Raw genomic sequence first — 18,610 nt, forward strand, 5'->3', positions numbered from 1 at the left:
CACTCCCTCTTAGCAAGCACTGTGCTCTAGTAATATTCACTGAGCATCACTCTGATCATTCAACATCAATCCCTGTGCTGATGCTAGGCCTGCTGCCCAGCATCCTCTGCACTGTTGCATCCTGTACTGCTGCCCATAGCTCTGCCATTGCCATTGCTGCATCTGTACGACAACTCCCTCTGCATCCGTGATGCTGCCCATGGCCCTGCCATTGCTGTGTCTGCACTGCATCTCCTCTCATCATGCTGCATCGTGCTACCCATAGCACTACCACTGGTAACTGCTTCACTGCAACTCAATTACTGAGAAGTAAGTAACTGATCTCCCAACTCTGACCTCTCTGTCAGGCTAAAGTACTCCTGATGCTGAAGCTCCCTCTGCTGCTGACAAGTACTCCCTCTATGACCTCTGCGCTGCTGCAACAACTCCCTACATCTCGCATCGTTGCACACCTATCTATGCCATCATGCATTGGTGCAACACTCCCGTGCCTCTCACACTGTTGCAACCTACTAGCCTCGCTGTCTTGGGAATTCTGCACTGTAGCTCTCTCTGTCGCTTAATTTGCATCCGTCTCTACCCACATCCACCAGCCCTGCTACTCCTCTTCGGGGCTCCCGTAGCATGGTATAATCCAAGAGGTTGGGTACCTCGAGGATCCTGCCCCTCATCCCTTGTAGTTTGTTTGACTACAGGTCGATATCTCCCCACTTCCGCTCAAGTGGCATGTGTGCACTCATGGCATAGTCATCGTCTGTCTCCACTTCCTTCTCTGCCCTTGCTGGCACTGCCTTGGTCTCGGAGGCTTCTCCCTTGTGCTTCTTCCTTGGACACTGGGTCGCATAATGACCCAGATCCCCACAGTGGAAGCATTTGATCTTGGAGAGGTCCTTCTTCTTCTGTTTCTCTTGCTTTCCCTCAGATGCTAGGGCAACATCCTCCTCCTCCTGCTTGACTCTGATCCTCTTGCCGCTGCTTCCCATCTTGCTTAGCCTTCTGATCTCTTCTTGGCGAAAAGCTGCCCACATTTCCTCTCATTGTGGAAGGGTTGCTCTGCCCAGTATACTCTGGACAAATACCTCCCAGTCTTAATGAGACTGTATTCAGGGCTATTCTCACCATCAATTCTTGATCCGGCGTGGCCCCTATGGAAGTCAACTGATCTCGGATCTCATTCAGTCGACCAAGGAAGGTGTCGATTAGTTCTCCCTTCTTCATCTGGTATGACTGCAACTGATTTTCTAGTAACATCCTTCTCTACATCTCAATTTCTTTAGGGCCTCCCACATCTCATTTGCCATTTCCTTCTTTGCAATGTGTGGTACTACATGGTCCTTGACCCTGTCAAGGATGATGCTCTTGGCCCTCGCCATTGCCTCCTCGTACTTGTCATTATCAACTGGGTCAACTGGGATCGTTATTGTCCTTAAGGGGAAATGCTTGACATGATTCCTGTCAAGTACGGATAAGATTCTGGCCTTCCAGACTGCGAAGTTTGAGGCTTTGTCCAGTTTGTAATGGTCTCTTACTTCGTGTAGTGCCATGCTACTCTTCTACTTCCGTCCTGGAAGTTCTCGATGTGACTCCCTCTAAGCCTTGATTTCCCTCCTGGAAACTTTTCTGTCGATGTCAAGATGCCCCCTAGTCTGATCGTTTGTGCAACTGCATCACTGATCTGGATTTCTCGGCTAGAAACCCTCGGTAGCAACTCCCTCCTCCTTGGCCTTGCCTTATTAGGTACAGTTCTGACTACAGTACCCCACCAGCTCCACTCAACAACTTACCCACAACCTCCTAAATCTTAGCAACCTGAAGGTGAGAGTTCCTAGGCTCTGCGCAGTCTTGACACCAACAAACTAGCTCTCTCAGCCAATCGTGTCAGCCCTTCTGGCCTCTGCGTGGCACTGTGTGAGCCTGTCCTTACCTCCTTCAACCTCTGCGCAGCCTCTTCTTGGCTCGAACTTGATGACGCAGGCACTGCGTCACCCCTTCCTTGTTGCTTTGCTGCTAGGAACAACTTTTGTCACTCGGGACAACTGTTTTCTGTTGTTGCTGCTTTGTTGCTGATGTCCTCAGTTCTCCTGTGATTTGCAACCACATTCCGATACCATGTTGAATTTTCTAAGTCTAATAGTTAAAAACCCTCCATGCACTTTACTGATTTATTCCTACCTACTTGTTCTGTTGATTAACAAGTTATTTACCATGTAGATACTGAAAATAAATACAAGTGCATGCTCAACACATTACAGATCATCAACTGAAGGAAACAAAAACAAGCACACAAATGACACCGTTATTTTTGGACTAATGTCCCTGGAAAAATCCATTCGGGAAAATCGGTGCAGCTATCTAAGGGTTTTATTATTAAGAAGCTCTTTTCTGAGTACACTAGGTGCCAACTGGCTAACCTGACAGAGAAAAAAAATCTGGCAGCAATACCTCTCTTCGAAAACAGGTATTCAGAAAGCCTGCTCCACGAAAACCCTCTCCAGCACAATCTGAAGCCTAGTCTCAACCCCGCTAGCCTTTGTGTCAGCTTGAAACCCTCTACGTCAGCCCACTGAGGCTCTGCGTAGCCTCTTGGGCTCTCTACGTCACTCCTGCAGCCTCTGCGTGGATGACGCAGGCCCCTTTTGGCTCTGCACAGTCTCTGCTGCTTCTGCATGGCTCCCTCTGGCTCTGTGTCTGCCTCTCTCTGCTTCTGTGATGTTCTCTCGACATTGTCCCTACCTTTCTGCCTCGTACTCACTGCCCCTCGCTGCAACTGATCACTGATTCTATCTCTCTTAGCAAATCCCGCTCTAGAGAATAGAATGACTGATCACTCTGGTGTATTCTCCAAGTGACCCTCAAGCTTCCTCTTATACTTTTCTCGTTGACATATCAACGGCGGAGATTAAGTCCCTAATCGATGGCTAAGATTAGGTTTGGCTTGATCCATGTCTTTTGGACCATTCTAACACAGTTTTATATTAATTCACATTAATATTTTAATTTCCCTAAGTTTAGACTTAGGGACTTCATTAAAAATATTAATTATTTTAATATCTCCCAAATTGTTTAGAATCTGCCCAAACCCTTTCTAGGTATTGGAGATCTCATGTGCCTTAGCCTCTCCACCAATTTTCGTGGCTAGAGCACATCCGATGCTACCCCAAATCAACAATTACTCTATGCCATCAACTTTACTAGGTATGTGACCATAAATGTGGGGAAGCAACCCTTGATATATATATATATATATATATATATATATATATATATATATCTAGTTAATATTTCAATTCCAAAATTGAAAAGAATGGAAGAAGAATCCCCCCAAAAAATTATATATTTTATAAAATAAAAATGCATGAGGCATATGTCCCTTCCCAAGAACATGATGAATTTTCCTTGGACACCTCACTGAAATGTTGGTAAGCTTTCTTAAGACATGGTAAAAAGGTGGGGATGACACATGGTATAGCAATCTCTTTCCCATGGCCCCCATTCCTCTTCTCCATACTAACCATATTTGCATTAGGGTTCATTACAGCTTGATCCACTTGGCTTGACGCTTGTCAACATAGCCTTGTCATTACAACATGTACATAATGAATTCTCATATAGGTGAGGCGGGGGGTGGTCAAAACTAGGGTATTACATGGATGCACCCTTTTCTGACCCTCTAGGTGGTGGGGAGTTTCCCTATGCAACTTTTTGAGTATATTTGTTTACTGTTGTGGTGAGCTAAACATAAAAACTATCAGTCAATCATATCAAATGTGATAATACATGTGGCGAGTTGGTAGATAAATAGATTAGTTAGCCAGGACATTGTGAATAATGAAGAATAGGGATGAATATCAAATGGCACTAATCATGCTAATTTTAGATGCATGGGAGTTTTGTTGATAGCCATACTCTATCCCCTTACTTGAGGTACCCAATAGGAGGAATGATTCACAGTTCTCTATGTAGAGTTTCATTGGCTTGCATGGCATAACACCATCTTTTCTGCATATTTTAGTATGGAGTTCCATGTTTAGTGATAGGAAATGGCTTTGTATCCTGCCGCATTGTGAAAGGTTTCAGGACTGCTGTACTGCTCTTGTATGGCAGTTTGCAGTCATATGTGCTTCTTTTTACTAGAACATCATGCAGTAAATGGTAACCCTATGTATGGCATAATTATCAGCCCGTGAATTCCTAGACAATATTTGATTTATAATGGAGATTAATTAGTTTTTTGTTGAACTATCATTTTGGGTGAGAACTTGTGTGTTATCGGTTTAAAAAATTCATGTAGAGTTGCACTGATATGTTGCCATCTAAGCCTGGTAATTTAGTTCTAGTTCTTGATGTTGGTGGCAGTTAGGCATGAACTTTCATTGTGCGGTAAGGTAGGATGCCTTTAGACAGATGAGTATATTTTCTGCTGCTTATTTATTTTTGTGGATTGTACATTTTGCAGGGAAAAATGAAGATTCTGAAAATCTGTAAACCCACTGCGGCAACGTAGAGTCTTAAAGTGACACATTTTACACCGGATGATGTCTGTTCAGGATCATATGGCTTGAGTACAACAGAGGAAGAGACAGGCTGGAGGCTTATAAAGGATTGAAGACACACAGAGTGATGGGCAGCCTCAAGGTATATCCACACGACTCTTTCTTCTGACATTGGTATTGATTCTCCAAATTCAGAATGTGCATCATTCTGACTGTTTAAAGGTCTTACACTTCTAGAGGCTGATATTTTAAAGTTCATTAGAGTGAACATTACATTATTATTTCATATAATGGTCTTTGTGTGATATTACTGCAGGTAGGATACATGCTGCAATCTATGACATTTGCATTTGTAATCAATACTTTCTTGTTGTGGTAACATCTATAACACCTTTTTGAAATGCATAATAGTCTCCACTATTTATACTCAAGAAGAGTCCAGGATTGACCAGTTTCCAGTTTTCTCTGCTTCTGATGATACAATTGGCTAATGCAGCACAACACTCTCTAACTTAACTTTAACAGGCATTTGTGTGATAATCATCGTCAGCAACAGGGATGGTTTACATATTAGGAAAATATTTTCTTTCAGTTAGATGTCATCGTTGCACATGTCGATGGTGGTTTGTTTCAATTAGTTTATACCACCTGGGTAATTTCCATGTTGTATATTAAATGCTTATCCATCTTCTGTGTATAAATTGAAAAATATGGGTTTCTGATCCACCCACCCATGACTCAAAATGGCATGGGCCATTCTTCTCAAATACTATTGCACACAACAAATCTGCATTATATTTGTTGACTGTGCATGGCACAATTTATATTAAAAACATCACCTTTTGCCTCTAGTGTGCACTATATGCACATTGCATAAAGCAGTTTAAGAGAGAGCTATCAAATGCAATTTGGAATAGGAACATATCATTGGCATGAGGGTTTTTCATGTTGTGCCCAAGCAATTCCTGTATTGTCATTGGATTTGTAGAACCCTATTGCAATGAGTGGAGACAATTATTTTGTTAATATTGTTTACATTTCCCATCTATAGTGATGGAAAGGAGAGCATGATATATATATATATATATATATATATATATATATATATATATGGCGCTGTTGCTGTCATTGGGAATGACAAACTATGGCTTTACCCTACATTGGGAATTTGTTTCATATGTAGCTAAAATTGGGTATTGTGAACTAAAGTCTTGAACTAAGATTCAATATGTTGATAAGGATGCCTGTTTTGTGTTGCTTCTCTTACTTTTCCTACTGAGTGTTGTATACTTATCTTCTCTTTAATGATTAAACTATGCCCTTCATTCCATACTTTATCCTTTCTTTATATTCTCTTCTTGATAGATGAATCTTGGACCAAAAACATAACATATGTTGCATCATTGTAGTAAGTTGCAAGTAAAGATTTATATCCAAGTTGAAATTAATGTGCATTTAAGTTAAAATTTACACTAATGTCCAAAGCATATAAACCTCTCTACCTTTGTATAGAATCATGGGTGTCTATGATCCAAGTGGATATTGGTGGTCACCTCCCTATTCCACCTAGACCTCCAGTCAGTTTCATGTGTTTCGTTGATTATAGCAACATTTATTATTTTTAGGAGTTTTTCGGGTCCTGAACTTCCAAAATTGTTTTGACCCCCCTAAACAACATTTTTTTTTAGGTTTGCAGCAAGTCCATAGCCGTAGGCAGAGGCCTGTGGCAAATCCGATAGTAGTCGGAGAAATATTTCCAATGAGGTATTGTACACACCAAACGAAGATCATATGACCAAGTTATGACCTCGGGAAGTTCCCTGCCCAACTAACCCCAACAGGGCCCACAAACTCTTGGTGTTCCATCTCTCGGGGTTAGGGTTTTGGTTGTCTAGGATTTTCGTTTGTTGTTTAATAATAAAAAGGCCCTTGAACCTCATTGTAACAGTTCAAGGCATATAGCTGCCACATCTCTTCTCAGAGATAAGTTACCATCGCCCAAGCTAGTTTATTACCATTCTGTATGTAAGCATATTTCAGTTCTTCGATATTAATGAAATGAAATTTTATTTATGTTGTATCTCGATGTTTATGTTTGTATATGTATTCTATTGCGTTCTTATATAAGCTCAAATCAATGGTATTAGAGTGGTCTGCTCTTTCTCTGTTTTTCTTTGCATGTCCCCAACGAGGTCAAGGTATAAGGAGTTAGTGCTTGAACTGGTTGAACCTTTGTAAGACCAACATTGCAAACCTCGACGACCTCCCATGGCAGACGAAAATAAAGAGAGGGAGAAAGAGATCCTTTCAAAATATTGCTTGAGAAAGCCCTTGAGCGACAGAGGAATGCGATGATGGATAACTTTGCACAGATCCTTCGACGACTACCCACAAGTAACACATATTCATCCAATAGCCACGCTAGAGGTGCCATGCCCTTTAAGGTACAAGTCAATTTTGACATTCGCATATTTGAAGGCCAGATAGATGCAAACACCGTAGATAGATGGTTAAATTTGTTGGAAGGATATTTTTCGGTTCATGACTTTTCCAAGTGAGAAAAGATTATTTTTTCACTCCTCAAAGTCACCCCCCATGTCAAGGACTGGTGGGAAACCTACTGTGAATAGAAGGATGAGAGTGAACCCCCACTGTTTTCAGCCGCATCCACCAGGAATTATTTTCGGGACGCCGTCAAGGAACAATATTACCATATAAGGAGCTATGAAGATAAATACATAAAGTGGACCACACTGTAGTAGGGAAGGGACCAAGATGTGTCGGAGTTCACAAATATTTTTCAAACCCTTCGCACGAAGTTGGGTATCAAGGATTTTGAGACGCATTTGGTACTCAAGTACCGCAAATGTCTACACAAGTACATCTAGGACGAGATGGAGTTCTTGGACATGTCCTAGGTTGATGTCGCCTATCGATACCCTATGAAGATAGAGCGGAAATTTAAACAAAAGAAATGAGACTTTGGATCTGCGAATCCAAAGCAAGGGAAAGGTGCCCCCAAATCGCAAAATAAAGGACAAATCCAAGGCGAGGCAACCCAGGACAACCCGCCAAAGCCACAAACAAAAAACAACACCATGAAGACAAAGGACACAGGGAAATGGTGTGAGTTCCATAAGAGCCCCACTCATAACACAAGTGAGTGTCGAGTCAAATAGCCACTGGTGTTCGAGTTGAAAGCTTTTGAATTAGATGCATGTTCTGCCTTTGAGTCAGAACCTGACAAAGGGAAGCAGAGTATTGATGCAAAGCTCAGTGCCAGTGTTGCCACCGCCAAGATCTAGAAGATTGAGCCCGAAAATCCAGAGGAGGGGGAGCGGATCTTCCACTCACAAATGTGGGTGAAGGGTTCTCCGCTACAGTTCATTGTCAACAACGGAAGCCAAAAGAACCTTATTCTACAGAGGTTGTGAAGCGGTTGGGCATACTGACAACACCACACCCACAGTCATACACCATTGGGTGGCTTCACCAAGGACAAGATCTCTGCGTCAGCGAGAAGTGTCGCCTTCCCTACAACATCAAGTCCTTCACAGATGAGGTAATGTGTGATGTTGCTCCTCTTGAAGTGTTTGATGTATTATTAGGCCAACCATACTTGTGGAAGCGTCATGCTATGTATGAGTTTAGGCCTCACATTGTTATTATTTCTCTGGGCAATAAGTTATACAAGATACTAGAGGTAGTATCGCCTATTGTGATCTCTTTGATCTTTGTGAAGCAATGCATTAATATCATTTCCCAGAGCGGGAAACTTATTTTCCTTATGATTCGCCCTCAAGGCAAGAAGAAGATTGTGGTCACAACCACAACCTCCAGACAAGGCTTCTTCGCATGGCAGCCACAGATGGACAAGGTCGTGGATATTCAATACAAAGTCTCAGGCACATTCTCCTCTTTCACCACCTTCGATCTGTCGCTATTGTTGCCACTGATGGATGAAGCAGAAAACTTCTTGACAACAGAAATACGTGTATAAAATATCTTATTAAACATGAATAGACAGATGATGATGTTTACAATCGGGTTTCCTGGCTTATATACCACCATGGGCACCCTTTGGGAAGGGGCATGATCTTATGATCGTGCCCTTTCATCTAATTAAACCTAAAATTAAATAATAACCCAAAATTAACTATTTTTTTACATAACATTGCCTTCCTCTCGAAGGAATGCTTTGTCCTCAAAGCATAAGTAACGACGGATGTTGTTGAAGAATGATTCATTCTCCCATAAGCATCTTCTTCGGGTAAGTCCTTCCACTTGATCAAATATTCCAAGATGATCAAGGTCTCACACTTTAAAAGGTCTTGGATTAATCTCTCAAGTTCCATTTTTTGGTGATGTGGATATCGGTATGGCTTGATGTTGACAGGGTCTGACCCTGCCTTGACTTCTATTGTATGCTCAATTTCCCTATTAGGTGGTATCTTCATAGGTAGGGCTTGAAATACTTTTTCATGCTTTCGAATTAGATCTTGTATCTCTGGTGACTCTTCACTGGTCATATTTGCAGATAACATTTCTAATTGGTGACATTGTACTACATAAGCAGCTGCTTCTTTTCAACTCAGCTTCATCATCTGAGAAGATGATACAACTTGATTTTCTGGTGCTTGGAATCCGTGTAGCTTGTACTTCTGACCTCCCCATTTGAATTTTATAAATTGTACTTGATGGTTGGCGGCATAAGTACCTAAAGTTCGTAGCCATTGGATACCTAAGACTACATCTACTCCTCCTAATGGTACCATGAAGAACAGAGGCTCTAGATTAAAGTCTTGAATCTGCAAATTGACCTTATGGCATTTCCCCACCTTTTCAATCTTCTTACAGTTAGCTACCATCACTTTCATGTTTGGTAAGGGAAATCAAAAAATATTGAGTCTTTTTGCCACGGTTGCATCTAAAAAATTGTGTGCTACCCGAGTCGATGAGAACCACTACATTGTTCTTCTTTATGTGTCCTTTTAACTTTAAAGTATGAGGTTGGGATATACCTGTCATAGCTGATAATGACACTTGCAAAATACTTCCGTCATCTAATTCTGGTGAGAATTCTGGGGCATCTTCTGTTTCTTCTATGTCATAATCTTCACTATTTGAATCATTGGTTGCTTCACAATTATATAGGTTCTTTGGTTCTTTTCCCTTAACACATCTATGTTTGGGGTCCCACTTCTCACCACAGTGTTTACATTTACCCTCTTTTATCCTTTGCATTTCCACATTAGATTTTTCATCCTCACAACGATGTGGTAGAACATATTTATTTGAGTCCACATACTAGGGTAATCTTCGTCTTGAATATGTTTTTTCCGCTTTTGACCAAAATATTGGTTCGAATTTCTTTTCGACTGTTTTTGCTTTTCGTCTTGCTACTTCTATTGATGTAATGTCATGCATCTCAAGTTCTACTTATAAATGGGTTTTGAGTTCGGAGAGTATGACTGAATTAGACGAGATTCTGATAACCTAGGTACTCGTGTTACTAAGGTCTCCCATTCTTGAGTGTATTCGTCCACACTTCCTTTTTGTCGTAATTTGATGGGTTTTGAAAAGAACTCTTCTTCCTTTACACCTTGAAATCTTTTAAAGAATGCATCTTTAAATTTCCTCCAGCTAATGACGTGTGTTGTCTTTTTCCACCACATATACCAATTATATGCTTCTCCCTCCATTTTCATGGATGCATGCTTGAGCTTTTCGTTATCGTCATTGATGTCATATATCTCATTGTATTCTTCTGCTTTATTTATCCATGCAACATTGGTTTTTTCGTTTCCATCGAATTTAGGCATCTCGACTTTTGCCCTTCATTGGTATGTTGCTAATGGTTGAGCGAAAAAAGGGTGTTGATTGGTAAAGTTATCCTAGAGTTGCTTGTTTGTAAAGGCTGTGTTACTCGCTTCTTGGTGGGGTGTCGCTGATTTTTTTGGGGATTCAACTTTTTCATGAGAGTCTGTTGACTTTGTTGAATCTGACGAGATGTGTTCTTGATTCTCTTCACCTTTTTTTAGTAGTCGTTCGGGTGTACAATTCGACCTTTTACATAGAATTTTCAACATTGTTAAGACCTCTCTGATGTCTGCTTTTGTTTGGACATGGTAATTTTCCATCTTTATTTCTATTTGATTTGTCGTATCGTGAAGATTTTTGATTTCGTCAGCTTGCTCCCCAAGCTTGATCTGGAATTCATTTAATCTTTTATTGACCTCGTCGTGGTTGTTATTTATCTTATGTTTTGAATCCAACAATTTTTTCTGGAAATTTTCCATTGTCATTGTTGACATTGAGCGAGTTTGCGGAGGCATGTATTTATCTGCCAGCTTAAAATTTTTAGGTAATTTTTTTTTTGTTTAATTATAAATTATAATAATTAACCTCTATATATATATATATATATATATATATATATATATATATATATATTAAATTACGTTATAATTATTTTATATATATATCATAAACGTTAACTGGACAGTCACGTCTTTTCTTTTGATTGTTTAGAAACTTATCGAATTTTTTAATTAATTGGTCGCTACAATCGGCCAAGCGAGTGAGGGGCGAGTCACGTCGTAGGGTGAAGAAGTATACTTGTCGTGGGTAACTCGACGTTCACCAGGGATACGACGGCTGCAAGAGAAAGGTGACTGGCGGAAGGCGGAAACGGACTGGATAAGGCTAGACAGCAGACGGATGGGGACGATTATGTCAAAGACTGCAGACAGAAGTTTGAATTTTGTTGCGATAACGTGGGGTGGACGCCAGGAGTTGACGCAGGTGGGATGCACGCCAACAGACAGGAGTGATAAAGGAAGTAACGGTAGCCAACTATGGTTTGGCGGCACGAGCAGTGACTGAAGCAGGCACGATCAGCAGCCTGGAGTAAGTACAACGGAGCACAGGGGAGTTAGAACAACGGACTATGATTGGCTGGAGCACTGTTGGGCGAAGGGATTGGAACAATGGTGCAGATGGGAGAAACTGTGGCTACGTGCAAGGTGGTGACCTATGCAACGAGAATTGTCTAGAGGATCGAACTCGCTTTGATACCAATGAAGTGGAGAACTTCTGATACGCAGAAGAATATATATATATATATATATATATATATATATATATATATATATGTTTATTAATAATTAAATTGACAAATGATTGTTTGCATTGGGGTTCCTGGCTTATATATCGCCATGGGCACCCTTTAGGGAAAGGGCATGATCTTATGATCATGCCCTTTCATCTAATTTAACTTAAAATTAAATAATAACCCTAAAATTAACTAATTTTTTACATAACAATGGAGCTCTTTAACAAAGCTCGTCTCAACTCCTCCTCCTGCAAATCGGCCCACATCTTGTCCCACTCTAATAGCCTATCTCTGCCCAATATGCTTTGGACAAAGACCTGGCAATCCTTTGAGACAATGTTGAGTGCCAATCGCACTAGCTTCGTGGGTTGAGGCGTTGCCCCAACAGTTGACAATGGGTCTCAGACCTCTTGAATCTTGGTAAGGAAGGGATTTATGCCTCCCCCCTTCTGCATCTCAACGTCTCCTCAAGAAACATCTTTTGTTGCTCAGAAGTTCTTTGGTATAATGTGAAGAGAGAATCCCAAATTTGTTTGGCAGTATCTTTGCCAACTATTCGTGAGACTATATGATCCCGAACTCCATCTAGGATCAACTGCTTCACTCGTGCCATCTCTTTCTTGTATTCTTTTTGTTGTTCTGCATCCTAGGGACTGCCACTACATTATCAATGTAGGATTTTAGGCCATATTCATCTAGAAGGAAGGACATCCTAGCCTTCTAGATGATATAATTGGAAGCTCCATCCAACCTATCATGATCACGAAGCTCTACAGTGGCCATCTCAACAAACTGCCGAAAACTCCCTCTTTCCTTCAGCTTGGTTGTTGCTCTGCTACTCGCACTCCCTTATGGAGTGAGAAGATCTACTCACAACTATTTCCAATCTGCAAGGAAAATCAAACTTATGAGACTAGAAGTTCCCTGAGGAAATTTTTCCCTCAATTGTGGTGCTTCTCTCTCTTCCACCTGATGTTGACTTTGCTCTAGTGAACTGCTGCAAAACCTTCTGTGTCCAACTAGAGATATGCCCAACTTAAAATTTGAGTTGCTTCCTCTACCTTTGGAATCACTCGATTTGGAAAATCAAATTTTTTTACCTCTCTGCTCAGAAAAATCGAACTTCCTCAAGTAACTCGGTCTCCTAGAAAAGCACTGCACTACCCCTGAGAATTTTGGCCTGTTGCTCTTACTGAACAACATAATTTCTTCTTTTGCTTCTGAGCTCTCCAACTAATCAATTGTGCTCTGATACCATGTGAAAATTCCAATATGGAATCTTATTGCAACAACTAGTATTATTTCTAATTGTTAATTAATTTAACAATTTATCTGCTACAACAAATATCAAAATAAACACATGCAACCTTCACAAATAAAATACTATGGAAAAAATAATGCATTGGAAACTAAGAAATGCTAACACATAAAATATGAGAATTATTTTTGGACAAATGTCCTCGGAAAAACCCAACTTGGGAAAATCGGTGCAACAATGAGAGTTTTTATTATTAAGCAACAATGAAAATCCGAGTACAATCTGGATGCCTGAAAATGGTAATCCACAACAAGAAAATATGAGCAAAATTATTGAAGGGAATTTAACCTTCCTCCACGAGCAACCCTGACACAACTTGCCTTCAGAAAAATCGACATGTTGAAGCTTCTGTGTCACCCTCTATGCTAGACTGCACAATCACTATGACATATAGCCTTTGACTGGTCTCTGATGAAGTTGTTCTACCTTTTGCTATTGAGAAATTCATCTCTCCGTCCCTCTGGATCCTCTGCCTAGCCTTTGGATCTGAGAACGATTTTCTATCCAACAAATCAAATTGCTCTCTCTGAAGCTATTGTGTAAAGCTTTGTGTTGCTTCACTAGGATAACTCGACCATCTCGCTGTTGCCTCTCCAGATCTGGAAAACTTCTTCCAGATCACTGCCGCTGCCCCCCATTCACTGCTTCAATCTCTGGCTCTCTTCGACAACTGATTGTTGCTACTCTGTAATCGGTATGCCAAGAAATCAAACTACTCAAGTGGGTTCTCCAAGTTCCCATCGACTTCCTCTTATAATCCATTGTTAGAGCACCGACGACCAAGATTAAAACTTAATCGATGGCTAGGATAATCTTGGAATCGATCCGTGTGAGTTTCTAAATGATTTTCACCTTGACTTAATTAGTACTGATTAATTAACCAATTTTCCTAAGTTTAGACTCAGGAAACATTAAAAGAATGCTTAATAATCTAATTAAGTCACTTCTAGGTGGAATTTCCAGAAACGATTTATGGGTCTTGGATATCTCATGTATTCTAGCCTCTCCACCAAATTTCATGGCTAGAACACATCCGATGCTATAAAAACTAACAATGACTAATTCAAATCTCAAGGACTTTTCGAATGGTTGCTCATGCTTTTCGAGTTCATGAATGCTCTCGTAATCTTCATGAGGTTGATGGATGACATCTTGCATCCCTTCACCAACTCATTCGTCATAGTGTATTTGGAAGACATCCTGATCTTTAGCTAGAGTTGAGAAGAACACCTCCAACATATTTGACAAGTCCGCCAAACCCTGTGACAACACAAATTGTGTGCCAATTTGGAGAAATTCACTTTTGGTATGACCTAATTTCAATATCTGGGGTACATCATTGATGAGCGGGGTGTGGATGTGGACCCAACCAAGATACAAGTTATTCAGGATTGGCCAGCCCTAACCGCTTTAATAGAGCTTCACAAATTTCTGGGTCTTGCCAATTTCTACTGCAGGTTTGTGTTAGGGTTCTTTCATATCAGTTGGCCTTTGAGTCAAGTCACCAAGGGTGGAGCGAACACAAAGTTCTTTTGGGTCGAATCCCAACAAAAGGCATTTGTCGAGTTGAAGCATCGCCTCTTCCCTACACCAATGCTCACATTATCAGACCTTAAGCAACCGTTTGAGATTGAGACATATGCCTCTAACTATGTTATTGGTGCAATTCTTACTTAGCAGGGGCATCCAATGGCATATCACAGTGAGACTCTTTCAAACACAGTATGAATGTATCCCATCTATGAAAAAGAGATTTATTCCATTGTGAAAGCTTGCCGACAATTGAAGCATTACATTCTGGGGAAGGAAACGATTATCCACACAGATCACCAGCCCCTGTAGTTCATATAGTCAAGGGAAGTTGTAGAACGATCGCTATCAAAAGTGGTCCACATGACTGTAACAGTTCCTTTTGAACATTAAGTTCAAGAAAGGCAACACCAATAAAGTTGCAGACTGCCTCAACCGACCGTCAGTCACGGCATTGACCACTGTGCTTAACTCTTGTGGATACAAGACTCCGAGGTGTCTGCATCTTTATAAGAGTGATCCAAAATTCGGCAACACGTACCAGATGCTCCTATAAGGCAATTAAGTTCTTGATTTTCATGTCCAGGGTGCATTGTTATGCCACTTAGGACAACTTTGTGTTCCTTCAAGCGAGCGTGCTAAGATGATTTGGGAGGTGCACTACAGTCAGGTCACTGGACATTTCAGAGTAGAGAAAACAGTGGCAGTGCTACAAAAGCATTTTTATTGGTCAAACCTTCGACAGGATGCTAGGAAGTACATCAGATCGTGTACTGTCTACATCATTGCCAAACCGACCATCAAGAAGCAAGGGCTATATACTCCTCCTCCTACTCCTAGTCGGCCTTGGAAATCCATGTCCATAGATTACATGTCGGGCCTTCCTTCTACTAAGCATGGCAATGATTGCGTTTTCGTGGTCATTGACAAATTCTCTAAGATGGTTATTTTGGTGGTCTGCAAGAAGAGTATCACAGCATAAGCCACTACTAAATTATTCTTTGAATGAGTGTGGGTATACTTTGGGATCCAAGATTCCATTATCTCAGATTGCAACAGTGGGTTCTTGAGTACATTTTGGTCAAGCCTCTGGTCGATGTTTGATACCAAGCTCACTAAGTCCACAACCTTCCACCCCCAAATTGATGGCCAAACAAAGGTCGTCAACAAGATGATCATGCACATTCTGTGCATGTACAACTCAAATCATCCACGCACATGGGATGAAAGCCTCCCCTATGTCCAACACAGTTACAATAGAGCTCTCCATAGCTTAACTGACCACAACCCCTTTCAGGTGGGATTGGGGTTCCAACCAATATGTCTCATTGATGTGGCCATACCATTTGTAGCTACTCAAGCAGATTTGGCTCACCTCCAGGCTGAAGTTGGCAAGTCTAACAACTTCATTGAGCACATTCGCCAGCAGGCCCACGACATATTGGACAAAGCCAATGCTAAGTACAAACAATGCCATGATCAACATCGGGTGTCACACAAGTTTCAGGTGGGTGACAAAGTTTGGTTATATTTGCAAAAGGAGTGTCTCGCTAGGGCCCACCGCAAACTTCACCCTCTTTGATATGGGTCGTACACCATCACCAAGGTTGTAGCAAACAATGCCTTCGAGCTCAGCGTTCCACCGTTCTTTGGCATGCACCCAGTATTCAATGTGGACCGACTGTGACCATACTTTCCTCAGTTGTTGGACACATCCGATGTTGTTGAGCAGATGACACCAACAAAGCTCTATCCTAGTTGTATCGAACAAGCCACAATTGACAAGATCATGGACACAGATCAAGAACACTTGCCAGCAAAGGATCCAACTCTATCAAGTTGTTAAAGCAGGCCAACTCCTTTACCAAGGTAAGTAATTTACTAAGGACCAGGGTCAACAAAAATGTCCTCACCTCATGGAGGCTTTGAACGCAATGGAAACCATTACTTCCTAAGGGGGAAGGATTGATCCAGGTGGATATTGGTGGTCACTCGCCTATTCTACCTAGACCTCCAGCCGATTTCATCTGTTTCCTTAATTATAGCAGCATTTACTATTTTTAACAATTTTTCGAGTCTTGAACTTTCGAAGCTTGTTTTGACCCCCTAAATGATGTTTTTCTGAGGTCCGCATTAGGTCCATGGCCATGGGCAAGGGCAAGCGGAAAATCTTGTAGTAGTTGGAGAGATCTTTCCAACAAGGTATCATACATGCCAAACAGAGATCATATGACCAAGTTACAACCCCGAGAAGTTGGTTGCCCAACTAACCCAAACAGGACCCACAAACTCTTGGTGTTCCATCCCCTAAGGTTAGGGTTTTGGTTGTTTAGGGTTTTCCGTTTTTGTTCAATAATAAAAAGGCCCCTGAGCTTCATTGTAACATAGTTCAGAGGCATGTAGCTGCTACATCTCTTCTTAGAGATAAGCTACCATCACACGAGCTAGTTTATTTCCATTATGTATGTAAGCATATTTTAGTTCTTTGATATTAATGAAATGAACTTTTATTTATGTTGCATCTCGGTGTTTATGTTTGTAATTGTATTTTGTTGTGTTCCTGCATAAGTTCGGATCAATCTATATACTGATAATATCTTTGTCTAATTACCCATAATTGTTGTGTACCCAACCCCCACTATATGTCCATTGAGGAAATGGAGTACTAAATAGTTAAATATTTAGCTCCTACACTATAGAAATATAAAGTAATATTGTACAAAGCATGGGTCTGTGAGTGTGACAGAATTCAATTCAATCCATTACTACAATCACATGCCATCTGTGCCATTTAACTCATGTTGCATTAAAATGTTATCTAGTTAGTCTAATGCATAGAGTAAACATGGTAATTAAAATAGTAAACATAGCAAACATAAAAATTGTACTTAATTGTTACTAGTGTTAAACCACATGTAATGGAAGTTGGGGAATGCTTTTCATCTTAGCCATAGACTATCCAACATGATTTCCACCCTTGAGATGGGGTCATCGAATGCCATGAGTGAAGTCTCTTGTCCAATATCCACTCAAACCACGAACAACATTCTAGCAGAAGAAAATAAAGAACATCATGCAGAAGAAAGTGCGGGAATTCAAGCAATTGAAGTTTGGCTGCTAATTCCCAAAGGTTTGAAATTGGAGTCATTTGCAAAGTTTACTATGTTGAGCACACACTTATATGATGAGGGAGAACATACAATTTTTTCTTATTCAAATATTCATGAACTATAAGAAAACAATCACATGTGAGATCTATGAGCTAGAGAACATGGGAGACAATATTTACGTGGAAGCCCTTTTGGGGGAAAACAACAACATATTTTTATAATTCTTTATAGGCACCAACCTACTGTTACAAATATTTGTAGGCACCAACTAACTAGAGACACAAATCCACATTGCTGCAAATATTTGTAGGCACCAACCCACTAGATACGTCAATCCCCAACGTTGCAAATATTCATAGGGACCAACCTACTAGAGACACTAATCCCCGCTGCTACAAATATTCATAAGCACCAACCTACTTCCTTGAGTATGCTTGCTCCTTTTTCATTCACCAAGTTTGCTTGTTGCTTTTGCCCTCACCAGGTTTGCTTGCTACTTCTTCCTTCACTGGGTTTGCTTCTCTAGAAATTTGTTGTTTTTGGGTTCTTCTCAGGAATGAACTTGTACATGCCACATATCTAATTTTGCAAATTTGATTATGAAATTTTTTACCTAAGACACTTTTGTATGTCTCCTAGGATTTCTGAAAATTCTGTAGTCTTAAAGTCCCAAAACAAAAGTTACAATAAAAAAATTCAAGCTGACCTATTTGAAATTGATTTCATTATCATTCAGAAACCCTAACTTCCACAAGCCATATATCTAAAAGTATATTGAAGCAAAGTCTAAATCTTTTACCATATGTCCCTATTGATTTTTTGTGTAGCATTGGGAGGTATTCTTGCATGCCAAAAGGCCTCCCAAATCAGCCAAAGAAAATTATGAAAATGAAATGAAAATTATTATTTTGGGCTTCATGTAGGCCACAATTGTCAAGTCGTCCCCTTGGATGATTGGGTGTGACCCTTGGTCGAAGTCCACCCCATTTGACTAATATAAATGCACATGAGACTTCTCCCATTTGACCAATTCAAACATCATCAT

The 18,610-nt window shown here is 40.6% G+C and overlaps 1 protein-coding gene across 3 annotated transcripts in view; it reads left to right on the forward strand.

Moving 5' to 3' along the window:
- LOC149181477 (RAD3-like DNA-binding helicase protein) overlaps positions 1 to 4,621 on the forward strand; it is a 371,454-nt gene extending 366,833 nt beyond the window's left edge. For all 3 annotated transcript variants that reach the window (XM_089416629.1, XM_089416630.1, XM_089416631.1), the window contains one exon: positions 4,457 to 4,621. In XM_089416629.1, the coding sequence (XP_089272755.1) occupies positions 4,457 to 4,466 (10 nt within the window). In that variant the 3' untranslated portion in view covers positions 4,467 to 4,621. The remainder of the gene's footprint in view (positions 1 to 4,456) is intronic.
- The last annotated feature ends 13,989 nt before the right edge of the window (positions 4,622 to 18,610 follow it).

Source organism: Pinus tabuliformis, chromosome 3_2 (genome assembly GCF_031772625.1).
Source record: "Pinus tabuliformis cultivar Carrire ecotype Pingquan chromosome 3_2, CPIR1, whole genome shotgun sequence".
In the NCBI taxonomy this organism is placed as follows: domain Eukaryota; kingdom Viridiplantae; phylum Streptophyta; class Pinopsida; order Pinales; family Pinaceae; genus Pinus; species Pinus tabuliformis.